This window comes from Odocoileus virginianus, chromosome 31 (assembly GCF_023699985.2).
Source record: "Odocoileus virginianus isolate 20LAN1187 ecotype Illinois chromosome 31, Ovbor_1.2, whole genome shotgun sequence".
In the NCBI taxonomy this organism is placed as follows: Eukaryota; Metazoa; Chordata; class Mammalia; order Artiodactyla; family Cervidae; genus Odocoileus; species Odocoileus virginianus.
This window is the reverse complement of record NC_069704.1, coordinates 34,607,308-34,627,496: the sequence shown is the minus strand read 5'-3', so window position 1 is coordinate 34,627,496 and position 20,189 is coordinate 34,607,308. Positions and strand designations below refer to the sequence as shown.

General features: G+C 43.8%; 1 protein-coding gene across 1 annotated transcript; it reads right to left on the bottom strand.

Annotated features, from left to right (window-relative positions):
• Positions 1-10,664: 10,664 nt before the first annotated feature.
• Positions 10,665-17,053, bottom strand: SPATA31F1 (SPATA31 subfamily F member 1). Its single transcript, XM_020898350.2, has 4 exons — positions 16,803-17,053; positions 16,177-16,222; positions 15,602-15,662; positions 10,665-14,598 (listed from the first exon to the last, which is right to left on the bottom strand). Exons 1-4 carry the CDS (start codon positions 16,941-16,943, stop codon positions 10,875-10,877), a joined length of 3,972 nt encoding a protein of 1,323 aa, XP_020754009.2. The 5' UTR covers positions 16,944-17,053; the 3' UTR covers positions 10,665-10,874.
• Between the last annotated feature and the right edge of the window lie 3,136 nt (positions 17,054-20,189).

Genomic DNA, 20,189 nt, shown 5'->3' with positions numbered 1-20,189 from the left:
GAAGCAGCCTCTCCAGTGGCGTTTATCCCTGTGCCCACCCTGTGCTTGTTGAGGTGGTACAGAAATGAAGCAGCCACCATCCCCGTTCGCTGAGACTCTGTGTTTTATAGGTGAAGTGATTCTGTGGAGAAGCCATCCTCCCACTGCAGGAAGTCAGTTGCCTGAAATCCTCTCTCTAGAATTCTTTTTTTAAAATATAAATTTATTTATTTAAATTAGAAGCTAATTACTTTACAATATTGTAGTGGTTTTGCCATACACTGACATGAATCTGCCACGGGTGTACATGTGTTCCCCATCCTGAACCCCCCCTCCCACCTCCCTCCCCATCCCATCCCTCTGGGTCATCCCAGTGCACCAGCCCCGAACACCCTGTCTCATGCATTGAACCTGGACTGGTGATTCATTTCACATATGATAATATACATGTTTCAATGCCATTCTCCCAAAGCATTCCACCCTCGCCCTCTCCCACAGAGTCCAAAAGATTGTTATATACATCTGTGGCTCTTTGGCTATCTTGCATATAGGGTTATTGTTACTATCTTTCTAAATTCCATATATATGTATTAGTATACTGTATTGGTGTTTTTCTTTCTGGCTTACTTCACTCTGTATAATAGGCTCCAGTTTCATCCACCTCATTAGAACTGATTCAAATGTATTCTTTTCAATGGCTGAATAATATTCCATTGTGTATAAGTACCAGAGCTTTCTTATCCATTCCTCTGCTGATGGACGTCTAGGTTGCTTCCATGTCCTGGCAATTATAAACAGTGCTGTGATGAACATTGGGGTACATGTGTCTCTTTCAATTCTGGTTTCCTCAGTCTGTATGCCCAGCAGTGGGATTGCTGGGTCATATGGCAGTTCTATTTCCAGTTTTTTAAGGAATCTCCACACTGTTCTCCATAAGTGGCTGTACTAATTTGCATTCCCACCAACAGTGTAAGAGTGTTGCCTTTTCTCCACACCCTCTCCAGCATTTATTGCTTATAGACTTTTTGATAGCAGCCATTCTGACTGACGTGAAATGGTACCGCATTGTAGTTTTGATTTGCATTTCTCTGATAATGAGTGATGCTGAGCATCTTTTCATGTGTTTGTTAACCATCTGTTTGTCTTCTTTGGAGAAATGTCTGTTGAGTTCTTTGGCCCATTTTTTGATTGGGTCATTTATTTTTCTGGAATTGAGCTGCAGGAGTTGCTTGTATATTTTTCAGATTAACTCTTTGTCAGTTGCTTTGTTTGCTATTATTTTCTCCCATTCTGAAGGCTGTCTTTTCAGCTTGCTTATAGTTTCCTTTGTTGTGCAAAAGCTTTTAAGTTTCATTAGGTCCCATTTATTTATTTTTGCTTTTATTTCCAATACTTTGGGAGGTGGGTCATAGAGGATTCTGCTGTGACTTATGTTGGAGAGTGTTTTGCCTATGTTCTCCTCTAGGAGTTTTATCGTTTCTGGTCTTATGTTTAGATCTTTAATCCATTTTGAGTTTATTTTTGTGTATGGTGTTAGAAAGTGTTCTAGTTTCATTCTTTTACAAGTGGATGACCAGTTTTCCCAGCACCACTTGTTAGAGAGATTGTCTTTTCTGCATTGTATATTCTTGCCTCCTTTGTCAAAGATAAGGTGTCCATAGGCGCATGGATTTATCTCTGGGCTTTCTATTTTGTTCCATTGATCTGTATTTCTGTCTTTGTGCCAGTACCATACTGTCTTGATGACTGTAGTTTTGTAGTAGAGCCTGAAGTCAGGCAGGTTGATTCCTCCAGTTCCATTCTTCTTTCTCAAGATTGCTTTGGCTATTCAAGGTTTTTGTATTTCCATACAAATTGTGAAATTGTTTGTTCTAGTTCTGTGAAGAATACCATTGGTAGCTTGATAGGGAATTGCATTGAATCTATAGATCGCTTTGGGTAGTATACTCATGAGTATACTCATGATTCTTCCGATCCATGAACATGGTATATTTCTCCATCTATTTGTGTCCTCTTTGATTTCTTTCATCAGTGTTTTATAGTTTTCTATGTATAGGTCTTTTGTTTCTTTAGGTAGATATATTCCTAAGTATTTTACTCTTTTCATTGCAGTGGTGAATGGGCTTGTTTCCTTAATTTCTCCTTCTGTTTTCTCATTGTCAGCATATAGGAATGCAAGGGATTTCTGTGTGTTAATTTTATATCTTGCAACTTTACTATATTCATTGATTAGCTCTAGTAATTTTCTGGTGGAGTCTTTAGGGTTTTCTATGTAGAGGATCATGTCATCTGAAATCAATGAGAGTTTTACTTCTTTTCCAATCTGGATTCCTTTTCTTTATCTGCTCTGATTGCTGTGGCCAAAACTTCCAAAACTATGTTGAATAGTAGTGGTGAGAGTGGGCACACCTGTCTTATTCCTGAATCTAGGGGAAATGCTTTCAATTTTTCACCATTGAGCATAATGTTTGCTGTGGGTTTGTCATATATAGCTTTTATTATGTTGAGGTATGTTCCTTCTATTCCTGCTTTCTGGAGGGTTTTTATCATAAATGGATGTTGAATTTTGTCAAAGGCTTTCTCTGCATCTATTGAGATAATCATATGGTTTTTATCTTTCAGTTTGTTCATGTGGTGTATTATGTTGATTGATTTGCAGACATTGAAGAATCCTTGCATCCCTGGGATAAATCCCACTTGGTCATGATGTATGATCTTTTTAATACGTTGTTGGATTCTGTTTGCTAGAATTTTGTTATGGATTTTTGCATCTATGTTCATCAGTGATATTGGCCTGTAGTTTTCTTTTTTTGTGGCATCTTTGTCTGGTTTTGATATTAGGGTGATGGTGGCCTCATAGAAATGAGTTTGGAATTTTACTTTCCTCTGCAATTTTTTTGGAAGAGTTTGAGTAGGATAGGTGTTAGCTCTTCTCTAAATTTTTGGTAGAATTCAGCTGTGAAGCTGTCTGGTCCTGGGCTTTTGTTTGCTGGAAGATTTCTGATTACAGTTTCAATTTCCGTGCTTGTGATGGGTGTGTTGAGGTTTTCTATTTCTTCCTGGTTCAGTTTTGGAAGGTTATACTTTTCTAAGAATTTGTCCATTTCTTCCAAGTTGTCAATTTTACTGGCATATAGTTGCTGATAATAGTCTTTTATGATCCTTTGTATTTCTGTTTTGTCTGTTGTGATCTCTCCATTTTCATTTCTAATTTTGTTGATTTGATTATTCTCCCTTTGTTTCTTGATGAGTCTGGCTAATGGTTTGTCAATTTTATTTATCTTCTCAAAGAACCAGCTTTTGGCTTTGTTGAGTTTTGCTATGATCTCTTTTGTTTCTTTTGCATTTATTTCTGCCCTAATTTTTAAGATTTCTTTCCTTCTACTAACCCTGGAGTTCTTCATTTCTTCCTTTTCTAGTTGCATTAGGTGTAGAATTAGGTTATTTATTTGACTTTCTTCTTTTTTCTTGAGGTAAGCCTGTATTGCTATGAACCGGTCCCTTAGCATTGCTTTTACAGTGTCCCATAGGTTTTGGGTTGTTGTGTTTTCATTTTCATTCATCTATGCATATTTTGATTTCTTTTTTGATTTCTTCTGTGATTTGTTGATTACTCAGCAGCATGTTGTTCAGCCTACATATATTGGAATTTTTAATAGTTTTTCTCCTGTAATTGACATCAAATCTTACTGCATTGTGGTCAGAAAAGATGCTTGGAATGATTTCAATTTTTTTGAATTTACCAAGGCTAGATTTATGGCCCAGGATGTTATCTATCCTGGAGAATGTTCTGTGTGCACTTGAGAAAAAGATGAAATTCATTGTTTTGGTGTGAAATGTCCTATAGATATCAATTAGGTCTAACTGGTCTATTGTATCATTTAAAGTTTGTGTTTCCTTGTTAATTTTCTGTTTAGTTGATCTATCCATAGGTGTGAGTGGGGTATTAAACTCTCCCACTATTATCGTGTTATTATTAATTTCCCCTTTCATACTTGTTAGCATTTGCCTTACATATTGTGGTGCTCCTATGTTGGATGCATATGTATTTATAATTGTTATATCTTCTTCTTGGATTGATCCTTTGATCATTATGTAGTGTCCTTCTTTGTCTCTTTTCACAGCCTTTATTTTAAAGTCTGTTTTATCTGATTTAAGTATTGCTACTCCTGCTTTCTTTTGGTCTCTATTTGCATGGAATATCCCTTGTTTTGAGGTGGGTCTCTTGTATACAACATATATAGGGGTCTTGTTTTTGTATCCATTCAGCCAGCCTTTGTCTTTTGGTTGGGGCATTCAACCCATTTACATTTAAGGTAATTATGGATAAGTATGATCCTGTTGCCATTTACTTTGTTGTTTTGGGTTCAAGTTTACACACCCTTTCTGTGTTTCCTGTCTAGAGAAGATCCTTTAGCGTTTGTTGGGAAGCTGGTTTGTTGGTGCTGAATTCTCTCAGCTTTTGCTTGTAAAGCTTTTGATTTCTCCTTCATATCTGAAGGAGATCCTTGCTGGGTAAAGTAATCTGGGCTGTAGATTTTTCTCTTTCATTACTTTAAGTATGTCCTGCCATTCCCTTCTGGCCTGAAGAGTTTCTATTGAAAGATCAGCTGTTATCCTTTCTCTAGAATTCTGAAAGGCTCTCTGCAGAGACCAGGCTAAGGGCTCCATGTCAGGACAGTGTGGTACCTCAGACCACAGAGGCAAACTCCGAAGTTCCCAAGCAAGCACCACTGTATTCCTAGCACCTGCCAGCAGTTCTGGAGTTTGTGCTCTGCCATGAGGGTTTTCTGATTTTAACTCTTGAGCCAAGGATGGTGGGGCTTGTGCTAGGGTTATAGGATGGGATGAGTGAGGCTTCATCCCACTATACCATCCTGCATGAATCCTAGGCTCTGAGCCTGTTTTCTCTCAGCTCTTGGTTTTGCTGAGAAATTGAGAATCCTGCAGGTCTTGGTTCCAGCTCATCTCTCTGCCCCCAGCCCTTTGTTGCAGGACTTGGTCAGCACTATGAATTCATGCTTTTCCGAGGCCAGTAGCCTGTGGTGGACCACAGAAGGGGCCCATTTCACTGAAGCTAGGATGTGTGCACACTAACCTCAGCTTCCACTTGACCTCCCTCTCCTCTCCTCTGTGGCTCTCTTCTCAACTCCCAGCAAGCTGGGAGGATGTGCCTGCCACAGGACCTCCTTTGATCTTTGGGGAGGCTTCTGGGAAACAATGGCAGGTGTGGCTCAGCAGGCCTGGGCCTTGTGCCTCCTCCCTTTGGGGGCACAGTGTCACCATTCAGAGGGACACTCATGCTTCTTCCCGTCCTGGCTTTTCTGCATCCTGCTAGCAGGACACGTTGTGCTACATGCTGGGTCCTCACAGACGAAGAGTCCTGCCTCCACCTCCTGGTTTGATGTATGTTGAGCCATCCTGGATTTCCTTAGGTATCAGTGAGGCAGGGGCACCCCACAGACCCCTACACCATATCACGAGGGGGCTGCAGCACTTCCTGTCCTTACTGCAGCTTTTGGCTCCTCTGTGGTAGGTCAGAAGGTGAGAATGCAGAAGTGTCACCTTGTGAGAGAAACGAGGCATCCAAAACAGAGGTCCCTCCCATCCACTCAGGGCAGCCTCTTTGTCTTTCTGCTTCCCAGTTCTCTCTTCCCACCCGCAGACATCCCTGGTCTCTTCCTGGACACTAGGATGCCACACCTGCCCTTTTTCTCAGTCTCAAGCCCCAACTTCTTTATGCTCTGTGCATCTGGAGCTTTCTCCCCCTATATTCCAAGAACATTTGCTTCACACATGTGATCACTAACCACATGTTTGCCCACCTGGGCTCACATTCTGCTACTGACTTCTTAGGTCCTAAAAGAAACCACCTGCTATGGTAAATTCCCAGAGTTTTGGCTGTCTTTATCAGTCCCTCCCAGTTCGTCATTCACCTCTTTAGGTATTTGCCTCATTTTCTTAATTGTAGGGAAACTGTTCTCATGATACACAAAGTCACCCATTACTGTCACTTTCTCTGTACTTACCACCAGCAAGCTGTCTGTGATTTAAGCCAAGGCCAACCCTTCAACCCGGGGACTCACTTCTATTCTGTTACTTCTGCACCATGACATTGCTCCAGCAACTCCCCTTTTCTCTCCTGCATCATTAAATTATTTCTCTTGACTGGATCTTTTCCATCAACATCCAACATACTATTGAATGTATCTCCTACCTTAAAAAAACCGTCTTGATGCCATTTCCTCATTTTTCTGCAACTCTGTGGAACGAACCTCTCTAAAGCAGTTGATTACACTTGTTATCACCAATTGCTCTCTCTCAAATCCACTCGTTATGCCTTTACTTCAGTCTCTCACCTTAGTTTGTTCTTCTCAAGGCCACAAATGATCTCTGTTATTAAATCTAATGATCAACTGTGAGTCCTCATCTTACTTGGCAGATTGGCAACATTCATGCAGTTGACCACTTTCCCTTGAAATACTTATGTCTCTTGGCTTCTAGTACTCTCCTGGTTTTCCTTCTACCTCACTGGCTATTACTTCTCAGTCTTTGCTCATTTGTTCCTACTTTTCACCTCAATTTTTTTTTAATTTGTTTTTAAACATGGGTGATCAATATCAGTAACCTCAGATATGCAGATGACACCACCCTTATGGCAGAAAGTGAAGAAGAACTAAAGAGCCTCTTAATGAAAGTGAAAGAGAAGAGTGAAAAAGTTGGCTTAAAGCTCAACATTCAGATAATGAAGATCATGGCATCCGGAAATATTTCATGGGAAATAGATGGGGAAAGAGTGGAAATTGGCTAACTTTATTTTGGGGGGGCTCCAAAATCACTGCAGATGGTGATTGCAGCCATGAAATTAAAAGGTGCTTACTCCTTGGAAAGAAAGTTATGATCAACCTAGATAACATATTAAAAAGCGGAGACATTTTTGTCAACAAAGGTCCGTCTAGTCAAGGCTATGGTTTTTCCAGTAGTCATGTATGGATGTGAGAGTTGGACTATAAAGAAAGCTGAGCACCGAAGAATTGATGCTTTTGAACTGTGGTGTTGGAGAAGACTCCTGAGAGTCCCTTGGACTGCAAGGAGATCCAACCAGTCCATCCTAAAGGAGATCAGTCCTGGGTGTTCATTGGAAGGACTGATGTTGAAGCTGAAACTCCAATATTTTGGCCACCTGATGCGAAGAGCTGACTTATTTGAAAAGACCCTGATGCTGGGAAAGATTGAGGGCAGGAAGAGAAGGGGATGACAGTGGATGAGATGGTTGGATGGCATCACCGACTCAATGGACATGAGTTTGGGTGAACTCTGGGAGTTGGTGATGGACAGGGAGGCCTGGCGTGCTGCAGTTCCTGGAGTTGCAAAGAGTTGGACATGACTGAGTGACTGAACTGAACTGAACTGAACTGATCATTAGAAACATATCTGGGGCTTTGGAGAAAAAATAATATGCACCTGGATTTTAAAAAGTGATTATAGGTTTTTCTACTAAATGGTAGCTTTGGTGACACAGAATTCTATTATTTTTCTGTTGACTAGTCATGATACAATGGTATTATGTGAGTAATACTTACATAATCACAATAGTAAAAGATGTTTATCAGTTTTCACAATCAATAGCCAGATAAAAAATAAAAGATAATTACAATTGCAAGCCATAATGGGAACATGATTAACTTAACAATATAAAATAATTACATATAATTTGGGGAGTCAAGCAGAGTGATGTGGTGAGTGGAAGTGCATACATGCCCATCTGCCCAGCCAGTCTATATCTTTTGGTTGGTGCATTAATCCATTTATATTTAAAGTAATTATCAATATGTATGATACTATTACCATTTTCTTAATTGTTTTGGGTTTATTTTCTGTAGGTATTCTCTTTTATATTTTCTGCCTAGAGAAGTTTTTTTAGCATTTGTTGTAAAACTGTTTTGGTGGTGCTGAATTCTCTTAACTTTTGCTTGTCTGGAAAGCTTTTGATTTCTCCATCAAATCTGAATGAGAGTCTTGCTAGGTAGAGTATTCTTGGTTGTAGGTTCTTCCCTTTCATTACTTTAAATATATCATACCATTCCCTTCTGGCTTTGTAGAGTTTCTGTTGAGAAATCAGTTGATAACCTGATGGGAATTCCCTTGTATGTTATTTGTAGTTTTCCCCTTGTTGCTTTCAATATTTTATCTTTGTTTTTAATTTTTGTCAGTTTGATTACTATGTGTCTCGGTGTGTTCCTCCTTGGGTTTATCTTGCCTGAGACTCTCTGTGATTCCTGGACCTGATTGACTATTTCTTTTTCCATGTTAGGGAAGTTTCCAGCTATGATTTCTTCAAATACTTTCTCAGGTGCTTTCTATCTCTCTTCTCCTTCTGGGACCCTTGTAATGCGAATGTTGGGGTGTTTAATGTCCCAGAGGCCTCTTAAGCTGTCTTCGTTTTTTTCATTCTTTTTCCATTCTTTCATTCTGTTCTGTGGCAGTGATTTCCACCATTCTGTCCTCCAGGTCATTTATCCATTCTTCTGCCTCAGTTATTCTGCTATTGATTCCTTCTAGTGTATTATTTATCTCTGTTTGTTTGTTCTTTAGTTCTTCTAGGTCTTTGGTAAACATTTCTTGCATCTTCTCCATTGTTTTCCCGAGGTCCTGAATCATCTTCACTATCATTATTCTAAATTCTTTTTCTGGAAGTTTGCCTATCTCCACTTCATTTAGTTGTTTTTCTGGGGTTTTATCTTGTCCCTTCATCTGGGACATAACTTTCTGCTTTTTCATCCTGATTAATTTTCTGTAATGTTTTTTGTTCTAGCCTCTGTGAGATTGCTGTTCTTTTTTTTTTTAATTGAAGGATAATTGCTTTCTAGAATTTTGTGGTTTTCTGTCATACATCAAGGATCAGCCATAGGCACACCATGTCCCCTGCCTCCCAGACCTCCCTCTCACCTCCCTCTGCACTCCAGCCTCCAGCCTGTCGCAGAGCCCGTCTGAGTTCCTGAATCATGCAGCTAATCCCCACTGGCTATCTCTTTTACACATGGTCTTGTAAATTTCTGTAAATTCATCAGCACCATCTCTTCAGATTCCATATATATGTGTCAGTATATGATATTTATATTTCTCTTTCTGACTTACTTCACTCTATATAATGGGCTCTAGTTTCGTCCACCTCATTAGAACAGATTCAAATGCGTTCCTTTTATGGCTGAGTAGCCTCTGTGGGATTGTGGTTCTTGCTTCTTTTGTCTGCCCTCTGATGGAGGAGGTTAAGAGGCTTTCGCAAGCTTCTGTGTTGATAAAAAAATGTTGGAAGTATGATCTCAGGCAGAAGCTGGGAGATTAGTCATGTTACTATTGCAGTAATCATAGCATCAGAGAGAAAAATGGTCGTGTTCTGAATTCATTTCATAAGGTGTAGCCAAGAGGATGGTTTGGATGTGAATGATCAGGAAAAAATGTCAAGGATGACACCACTGTTTTTGTCCAGAACAACTGGAAAGATGGAATTGCTATTAACTGATGTGAATACTGTGATTGGAGCATGTTTTGTATATGTAATTAGATGATGGGGCAGGGACTCAGGAGTTTACTGTTGTTTAGTTTGAGGTGAATATTGGACATTCAGGTATTTATGTTGATTAGACAATTTGGGCAGGTGAGACTCTGTCCCATGAAATCATGAACTCCATTGTGTACGTCCTATGTCTTTGCTGTGATTGTGATAGTACCTTGCATGTTTGTGATAGTACCTTGCATATAGTAAGTAAGCAAATATTTTAATTGAATGTAAGATACTTCTCAACGGTTTTTTTTTTTCAAGTATTTTTCTTCCCATTTTTACTTTGGCTATGTGGTGCAGCTTGTGGGATCTTAGTTCCCTGACCAGGGATCAAACCCATGCCCCCTGCTGAGTCCTAACCACTGGACCACCAGGGAACTCCCTTCCAGTTTTAAGATATAATTGACACATGGCACTGTTAGTGTACAGCATAATCAAGGTTATTTTTATTGTGACCCTTCTGGGGTCCTCCTAAGAAGAATACTTCAGTAATCCTGCCGCTGGATTCCCTGTTTCATTACATGTCATACTAATGTAATGATTTGTGTGTCTCCCCAGTTGTCATTCATTCATGCAGCTGATAGGCAGTGGGAGTGGGATACAGGCAAGAGAGCTCCAGTAGCCTCCCAGGTGTGTTCTCCAGAAAGATCTAACCAATAACCACCTGGTGGCAGAGAGGGGAGAGTTTACCATTTGCTTCTAACATTATTTATATTAGCTATATGCTGTTGATATTAAACCAAAGCACCTCCTCAAAGTTGGAACACTGGCACTTCCCTCCAGATTGTGGGCATATATAGAAATCATCAATGAATTTTGCTTGTGGGATTCCTGGCTACTCCTTCTTGACAGTACTATCCTCAGGTCCACAATGGTCCTCTGTGCCCAAGGATGCCAGGATAGAAGTCAAGCCTGACCTTTACTTTCAGTGTACCTTAGACAAAGGCCTTCCTTCTCTGCTTAAGTCCCTTTCTCCACAGTCCAGTGAGGGGGGTGTTGTGTGGAATGCTGACCCAGCTTAAGTGTGAGTTATAGCTCCTTTTCTAGATAGGAAGAACATTTACTTCTCATGTGCCTTTCCTGAACACACGACAGTGGAGAAAAGAGCAGACACACAACTCTCTGCTTAGAGATATAGAGTGTATTTTGGGCAGTATTCTGCCCACCTGTACGTTAATGAAAATTACAGTAGCATCCTCTTCAAGGGATGCAGACATTGGGTAGACTATGAAGTCTTTTGATTGTGCTGGGTCTTCTTGAGCAGACCAGAGTTTTTGTCGGAGGTGACAGCCGAGGGTCAGGGTGGGTTCCCTGGGTGGGTGGCACAAACCACTCAAGGGCAGTGCCGAGGGCAGTGGTGGGGGGTGCTCAGGACAGAGGCTGAGTGGAGTCGATGCGAGTGGGAGCGGTGCCGGAGCTTGCTGTCCGGGGACCGGGGTATGTCCATGAGGGCCAGGCCTGTTTGCTTCTCAGGGGCTGGAAATCGGGCCTTCAGGTCCCCTTTTGTCTTCTCTGTTTTAGTTCTCTCTTTGGGACTTTTGGCTGGAGCCAGGCTCTTGGCTACATTTACTTTTCTTGTGTTAGCCATTTTCTCAGAGGTGGAGGACATGGATTCCTTATGCCCTTTGCCTTTTGTTTTGAGGTTAATACAGCGCAAAAAGGATTTCATCTTATTTCTAAAGCCAGAATCTGGAAGACTGGGCCTCTGGTGAGTATAGCCTGGCATCACTGGCCCCTGCAACACCTGACCATGTAAAGTGTGGCCCCGCAATGGGTTACCTGGAGTGAGTTGGCCCAAGAAAGGCTGGCCCTGTGACCCCTGGGGCACCACAGGCTGGGCATTCTCAGGAACTCTTGCTGGTTTGAGGATGACGTTGAGCTTGGCTTGACTGGCTCGCCGGTCATTCTCAGAGTCTTTCCCCTCAGGGACTCCAGGAGGTAGCTCTGGGAATTTAAGCTGAGGTTGATGCTGAGGACTGTGCTGGCACGGAGCATCACGGTGAAAATGACGTCTCTGGCGACAGGAGCTGTGGGGTGTCCTGCTCAGGAGCTGCCCTTCTGGCCTCTGTGCTTCAGTTGAGTGGCTTTTTTCTCTTGTGGAGGAGAGTGTGAAGCTTGCATCCCCTTCTCCGCGGTCCCCAACTGGTTTGGGTTTGCCTGGTTTCTTTCTCCTTTCTGCCAGTATGGGAACATGGGCTGAGCCCTTGCTCTTGTCAGGCCTGTGGGGCTCAGAGCCCCAGGGCTCCTCCAGGCTGGGGCCGTCCACACTGGCTTCTAGCTGAACATAGAGTGCCTGGGCCTTGCCCTCTGTTGTGTCCCCACTGGACTCTGAGGTCTGGGTGGCCCAGTGGACAGAGTCACGGTGTGCTGCGCTGAAATGACATTGCTTTTGTTTCTGATGCACTGTCTTGAACTCCGTGGCTAGCTCTTCTGTGAGGTGGAACCATTCTGCATCTGGGGAATGTGGCATATCTGGTGGAACGGGGAGATCCTGGAGTGGTAGTTTTCCTTGGTTGTCTAGATTCCCAGGAGACTCCTGTGTGCACATGTTCTTTGGCATTGCTACAGTTAGTTCTCTGGACTCCCTTGCCTTTAGGGGAATTCCCAGTTGTATCTCTAAGATCTTCTTTCTCAGATGGAAATTTAGTTTAGTCAGGATGGGCTCCCTGAGTGAGTAGGGCCTCGCAGGCCCTGTCTGGCTTTCTCGAGGCACCATCTTGATTATTCCTTCCGTCTGCACTTCAGCCTGGAATTCATCTGCAGCATCTGCACAAGCCTCACTGCCATCTTGAAAGCCTGGCCCAGGACTCAGACCCTGCTCTTCAGGTGAGGGCACCTGAGTCGGAGGTTCTGTTGGGAATTGGACAGGTCCAGGCACCATCTCTGTCTTCACAGCTGGGGAGGTGATTGCTGGAGTCATAGCTCTGGAGAGAGCCACATAATAAAGAGCAGGCAGCCCTGACAAGAAGGCCAGATACTTGTGCTGTAAAGTTGTCTTCAGTTTCTCAACGGCTCCCTGAGACAGGGCCCAGGGCAGCTTAGGATGTTTAGTGAGAGCATCTGATGAGGCTTGTTGGGGCTGGTCAAGGGCCGCTGGCATCCAGGGTGTAACTTCCTGTCGTTTGTCCAGGTCATCTGCTGCCTGTAGTTCCAGGGGCTTGCTTTCTGGGATGCAGGTGACGGGAGCTACTTGCAGGCCCCCAGGAATTCTGAACTCACAAGAGCCACATATGTAAACAGGAACCTTGCCCTGGTGAATCTTCTCGCATTTGGAGTCAACATGGCTCTGCAGAATTGCCTTGGCCTGGTCAATCACGTGTGGCATAGGGACTGACACTGGGTCCTTAATGGCTGGGAGTGGGTTGCCAACCCCAGAGCCCTCTAGAGCTGTAGGTTGGGGGACATTCACATTGTCCAGGGCTATGCTGCTCCAGGACAGAGTCTGCTGGCCAGTGGGGGGCAGGAGCAACTGGATGGACTGCTGGATTTTCCAGGGCAGGCTCCAGTGATCACGAACCAACTGTCTCTGGAGGTGGAATTCCAGCAGCCTCCTGGCATGCTCTGGGAAGAATAGTTCCTTTGTGATGGTAGAGACAGGCTGACCTGGCCAGGAAGTTTTTACAGTCTCAGAAGATTGGGCTTGGCCAGTGGGCTTACACTGCATGGGGCTCTCAGTGTGCTGATCTCTCTGGAAAACATCTGGAAAGTCCCACTGAAGCTGGAGCTGCCTCCGCAGCAGGTGCCACTCCAAGGCTTCACATTTGTCCAGAGTCAGCAAGGGGCTACTGATCTGAGTTTGTTGGTGCTCAGGTGGAGCTGTCCAATTTGGGGAAGATGGAGAAGAGGGTAGAGCTGACTGGGGCAGAGTTTTAGGCATCAGAGGGAAGCAGGAGCGCTCCTTGAAGAGAAAAGGATCCTTCAAGGGGTGCTTGGACATGCTCCCATTCATGGAGAGGCCTTGATAACCTAAGAAGGTGTCAACCAGGGACTCACTGTGCAGAGAAGGGAGGCCACAGAATAGCTGACTGTATTTCGGCTGCTCGGGGCCCCCTGAATCACTAGCCTGTTGCCCAGGCATTAGATAAAGGTCACTTAATTCTTTAAGAGCTACATAGGGTGAGGCTAGAGTTGTATGGTTTGGGATTTGCTGGTAGTAGTGTCTTTGTTCTCGGTCCATAATGGACCATTCAGAAACCCAAAAGGCCTGGGTGGGTTGGCCAGCTATACATGAGCCCCAGTTCTGGTATGAAATGGTCCCAAATTTCTCAACAGAGAACGGAGAAATATCATTTTGGATGAAAGAAACTGGTTGATTATGTACCAGGTGGCAAAATAGTGGTGGGTTTGGCATAAGCTGCCTCAGGGACTCTTCCACACGTCTGGGGAGCCCCCACCTCTGGAAATGCATCAGTCTTCTTACATGTACCTCAAGAAGCCTCAGGACTTCAGGACTAAGGAACGGCAGGTGGGCAGGGAGGACAGTGACCATGCTTAAGGCCATAGGATGTGTTAAAGCTGTGATTTCTCGATTCAGGGTCAGCACAGAGACCTGGGAATTCAAGGGCTGCTGGCCTTGGTTCCCATAGACAAGGTTGGGGTGGCTCTGGATTATCTCCTGCAGGTTCACTGAAACACTTGGCTCCTCAAATCTTGAAGAAAGCATAGTCTCTGGGCCCCTGGGCACTTCTGGCATTTGAAATCCCTGCCTTAGCTTGAGGTGTTCAGCCCAGCAATCACAGATGCCAGCTGTACCAGCTGACTGGGCCACCGTCGGTGCCAAGGATTTCTGTGACACTGTGAGTTTTGCAGATGGAAGCGAAGGGCCTTTGGAGTGTGGGGAACGATGCTCCATACTTTCCTGGAAAGACACTTTAGGCTTGGACAAAACCTCTAGGTAAGAGGAGCCCTGTGCTGGCCCCCCTGAAGTCGGGGAGATCGGGGTATTCTCATCTGCCAGCACCTGCTGAATCTCCAGAGCCATGCCGTTGCAGGTTTGGCAGCAGGGATCTTCACACAGGAGCTGCCGCACACTCCCCTCTTGAGGAAGCCAGCTCTGGCTGGGGAGGGAAACATGGCAACCGTCTGTTACTGATGGAGTGATAGCTGCCTCTTTGGCCTGAGACTGGGTTGCCCTCCCCTAGTCCTATAAGCTCAGAGGCTTGCCTCTGCTGCCTGTTTACTCATCTATTTTTTTCCCCTAGGGAAATGACATTTGGCAAGTTATGGTGGGCTGGGCTGAGGGCCTGGGGCTTATTGGATGAGGTCTCAGACAACTGACGGGAGCACAGGGCCTTGAGAGAGCGGGTGGTGGGTGAGTCCTTTGTGACCTGTGTTGAGAAGCTGAGCTAGGAGAAGGAACCAGGCAGACAGGGGATGCAATGTTTAGCTGATGGCACAGCACCAGGAACACCACCATGTAGAACCTGGAGTCATTCTCTTTAGGGGCCGAGGCTGTGGCCTGGTATTCAGTATTTCCAAACTATGAAAAAGGAGATCCTTTTGGGAACTCTGTTCTGGGGATTAAAGAGTGTACACAACATCTCTTGAGAGTCCGTCCCCTTTCTCTAGACATCTAGAGAAGAAAGAATTAATATGACAAGCTCCTGTCTGAGGGCTGTCCCGGGAACTGACCTCCCTGAAGACAGAACCAGAAGAGGTAATGTCAGCAGGGTCCAGGGGTCTGCCCTTGAATGCGTGTAGCTATAAAGAGAATATGAAAATGATGAATTAATTAAGCACTTAATTATCTATTCTCCTGACTGTATAACTTGTCTTGTGGCTTGAGTGCAAAATCATGTAGAGTCTTTTATGAACTAGTGCATCTACTAGTGAACTCCTGAATTCCAGGGCCACTTAAGCCTGGCACAGAGAACTAGGACACTCTCTTCTCAAGTAGCTGAGTGCCCCTTGCCCTGGCAACCCTCCAAACCAGTGCTCCAGGCTCCAATGTGTCTGGCTCCCTCCCAGCCATTCTCCTTCTCTCCAACCTCGTCACAGGTCAAGCAGACAAACGATCACAGGCCAGGCTTAATTGGGAGACTGCAAAGAGCAAGAGATCACCTTCTCATGACAGAAAGCAGCTCCCACGGCTTCTCAGCTTCTTCCTGGGAAAGTCTCCTAGCTGAGAAACCAGGAGACAGTGTTACATGGAGCAGGAGAGGGTTCAGGGACATCCTATAGGAAGCCTTTGAATGAGAGGAGATTGCAAACTCCAACAGTGAGTGCTGTAAAGCACGTCTGTGTATGACTTAACTAGTATGATGTGCTCTTCTGGGCCTGCTCTCATTTGATCTTCACAACTATGCTGTGAGTGAGGCAGGATCATCAGATACTGTTTCATAGGAACAAGACTGAGAGATGAAGAGACTTCCAGAGGGTCATAAAACTAGTAAGTGACACAGTTAAGGCCTTCTCCTGTGTTTCCTCTCTTTTCATTACCGGGGGTAAGGTGGACTTCAGAACATTCCCAGACTCTGACTTCCCATCCCCACTATTTTTTCCTGGGAGAATTTGTCAGCTTAGACAATGGAAGTCTTCAGTGGTTAGAGTACCTGGCTCCTGGCACCAGGGCCCATCAAGGGACAGGGTTCTTTGCCCACAGTGGAGGGGAGTCAGAGCAGAGACTGAGACTTTACCTCTTGACGCTGCATCTCTAGCCCCTTGTCTGACTTTTTGGTGACTCTTAAAGAAAAAGAATTAAGAATGTGAAGCTAGGACACCATTTTTTTTTTTCACATCCAAAATGAAACAAAGGAAATATACATTTCCCAGTCTCTGTCTGTATATCAGTCTGTATTTTATACACTCTTTTATATGTTCATTCTGTACTCCAGCTTTTCACCTGAACATTTCATTTTTTAAATTTATTTCACACTTACTTCAGTGCTTTCCATATTCTATACCTCCTGTCCCCTTTCTCAGGACAAGTTTGTCAGGGGGCTTAGTGCGATACAGGAGGAATAATGGAACTGATTAAATGGTTGGTGGTTCTCAGCCAAGGACTTCCGCTTACTAAGTCCACCAATCAGAAAAATCCCCCTTTTGGGAGGTCAGAAGAAATCCAGTGAGGTAGATTCCATTTTATCTAGCACTCAACCCAAGTCAGATACAAATTCTCAATTTTTCAACTAGAGTATACAGAAGGGGTGGGCTAGCAGGGCATTACTTCTAGGCTCTGAGAAAGAGAAATACTATAAAGAGTAACTGAATGTGTCTTATCTAAGACTTAACTAGTGCAGCCACAGTCATAGTGTTTCCCTACCGGGCAGCAGCTCCTTTTATGTTCCGTTAATCCATGGTAACTCTCTTTCACTTGCCAGATAGTTAGGATAATAATGCAGATGGAGCCACAGATATATAAGAGATACCCTAAGTCCCACAGAGCAGAAGTCGGGATCAGCATGGTCTAAAACCTCAGTGGCATGAGGAGACCAAGTCTTCCTATTTGTAGGCACTCGGGGGCCTGGTGCCTAATGGCTCTCCACGCCACGCCTGTGGTCTCCACCTCACAGAGGACGGAACCAGCCGTCAGACGACATCACAAAGCCCGCCTGTGCCACACGGCAGGTGTGGTGTCAAAAGACAAAGCTGTCTAGGGAAGATCCCGTGGTGACTCAGCCTGTAAATGAGGGTATCTTGTTCTGAGGGCTGAAGGTGCCGCTTGCAGGCAGTGTCTTTGCTTCCACTTTGTCTTCACTCTCCAGAGCCTCCACCAGCCTGACAGCTCTGCTCTTCCTTTGTGATAGCTGTCTTGTCAGCCATCCACTGAAAACTGAGTGTTTAGGAACATTAGGTACCTTCTGAGGGACAGTGGCTGGGACAGAGGAACCTCTATAAACTCCACCTGTACTGAAAATGTATGTGAGGCGCATACATTAGCTTAGGGACGGCAGAGACTGGTTATTGCTTAGGAATAGAGAACTTTATGGTTGCTGTGGGTCTTCCTTGCTGCTCCTGGGCTTTCTCTAGTTGTGGAGAGTGGGGGCTAATCTCCAGGTGTGGACCACAGGCTCTAGGTGTATGGGCTTTGGTAGTTGCAGCATGCTGGCTCAGTAGTTTTGGGTTGCTGGCTCTAGGGCTCGCGGGCTTCAGTAGTTAAGCACAGGGGCTCATTTGGTAACTTTTAGGCATGACGGATGTTTTCCAATCACTCCCAAGACCCATCATTCTTACACCTTGACTATTAGATTTAGACATTATGTTACCTGCTTGGCTGTCTGTGGATGCTGTGATCTGACTCCAATATCTCAAAATTTCTGAATTTCCTTGAGAGAGTCTTTCCCTGGTAAGTGGTCTCACAGCCAAAAAATTCTTGGCCTTAATATCTCTGAAGATACCACTTGGTCCTTCTTCCAGTGTCCAGTTCTCTATCCATCTGGCATGGTGAGTGATCAATCTGTGCTCAGTCCTAAGCTGGACAGTGTCAAGGGTACAAAGATATTTTCAGTCATGTTGCTTTTAGAGCCAGCAACCCAAAACCACCTCACTGGTTTCTAAGATAAGACTAATCCACATAAAATAAGAACCAGCAATGGAAAACAAATGGAATCATTTATTCATCTGTAAGGCAGTCTACCTCTAGCAGAGGTGCATGTGCGTGGACTGGATTGGGCTTGAAAGGAAATACTGGAGGAGCAGGAATGAGTTCTCTTGATGGAAGCATTTATTTTATTTCAGTAACTTAAAATTGTTTTTAAAAGTAGGCACACAAAATTGCAAAGGCAGAAGAAGGTATGTAGTATGTCTCTTTCTCATCTTTCTCTCCCCTTTTCCTTCCCTGTGTGTCTTTCAGAATTGATTTAGGAATTGATTTGGGATAGGAAGTATAAATAAGGTGATTTTTTTCACAAATGAAAGCATATTATAGACATGGTTTTTATCTTGTTTTATTTAATAATATGAAAATATCTTGTGTATATTTTGCAAAGTTTTTAAATTGAAGTATAGTTGATTTACAATGTATTAGCTTCTGATGTACAGCAAAGTGATTCAATTTTGCATATATATATTTCAGAATATTTTCTATTATAGTTTATTATAAGATATTGAATATAATTCCCTGTGCTATACAGTAGGACCTTGTTGCTTACCCCAAACTTGTATCTGCTAATCCGAAACTCCTCTGACTGCAGCAGGGCCTTTGCCCTGGCCCCCAGGCAGCATGCTGACCGACACCTGGCAGCAGGTGAAGGTTTACATGCTCAACGAGGACCATCATTGGGACAACCGGGGCACCAGGCATACCATCCAGCTATGTGGAGTGGCTGCAGGGCATGTCCCTGCTAGTCAGGGCCTGACAAATGTAGTCCACCTGAGAAGGGAATAGCAAACCATTTCAGTATTCTTGCCTCAAGAACCCCATGAACACAACAAAAGGCAAAAAGATATGATGCAGGAAGATAAGCCCCCCAGGTCAGTAGGTGTCCAATATGCTATGGGGGAAGAGCAGAGAAATAGCTCCAGAAAGAATGAAGAGGCTGGGCTAAAGCAGAAACATCATTCAGTTGTGGATGTGTCTGGTGGTGAAGGTGAAGTCCAATGCTATAAAGAACAATATTGCATAGGAACCTGGAATGTTAGGTTCATCAATCAAGGTAAGTTGGATGTGGTCAAACAGGAGATGGCAAGAGTGAACATCGACATTTTAGGAATCGATGAACTAAAATAGGTGAGGATGGGTGAATTTAATTCAGATGACCATTAAATCTACTACTGTGGGCAAGAATCCCTTAGAAGAAATAGAGTAGCCTTCATAGTCTACAGCAGTCCAAAATGCAGTACTTGGGTACAATCTCAAAAACAAGAGCATGATCTCTGTAGTTCCCAAGGCAAACCATTCAGTGTTACAGTAATCCAAATCTATGCCCCAATCACTAATGCCAAAGAAGCAGAAGTGGAATAGTTCTATGAAGACCTATAAGACCTTCTAGAACTAACACCAAACAAAGATGTCCTTATCATCACAGGGGACTGGAATGCAAAAGTAGGAAGTCAAGAGATACCTGGAGTAACAGGCATGTTTGGTTGTGGAGTACAAAATGAAGCAGGGCAAAGGCTAACAGAGTTTTGCCAAGAGAACACACTGGTCATAGCAAACAGTCTCTTCCAACCACACAAGAGACGACCCTACACATGGACAACACCAGATGGTCAATACTGAAATCACATTGATTATATTCTTTGTAGCCTAAGGTGGAGAAACTCTATACACTCAGCAGAAACAAGACCTGGAGCTGACTGTGGCTCAGATCATCAGCTCCATATTGCAAAATTCAGGCTTAAACTAAAGAAAATGGGGAAAACCACTAGACCATTCAGGTATGACCTAAATCAAATCCCTTATGATTATACAGTGGAGGTGAGGAAAAGATTCAAGGGATTAGATGTGGTAGACAAGAGTGCCTGGAGAACGATGGATGGAAGTTCGCAACACTGTACAGGAGTGAGGGGGTTAACAGGTAGGAAGGCCAGAGACCCCTAAGAGGCAGGAAGAAACAAACTGCAAGTGGCAGACATTTTTTTCCTTTCTCTACACAAAATTAAGAGGTTTATTTTAATTCTGTGCTGACAACGCCTGGTTCTGCCTGAAATTAACTCTTCTCAAACCTTGAGTTAACCTATGTGGTTTTTCTTATGGAAATGTTTTTCT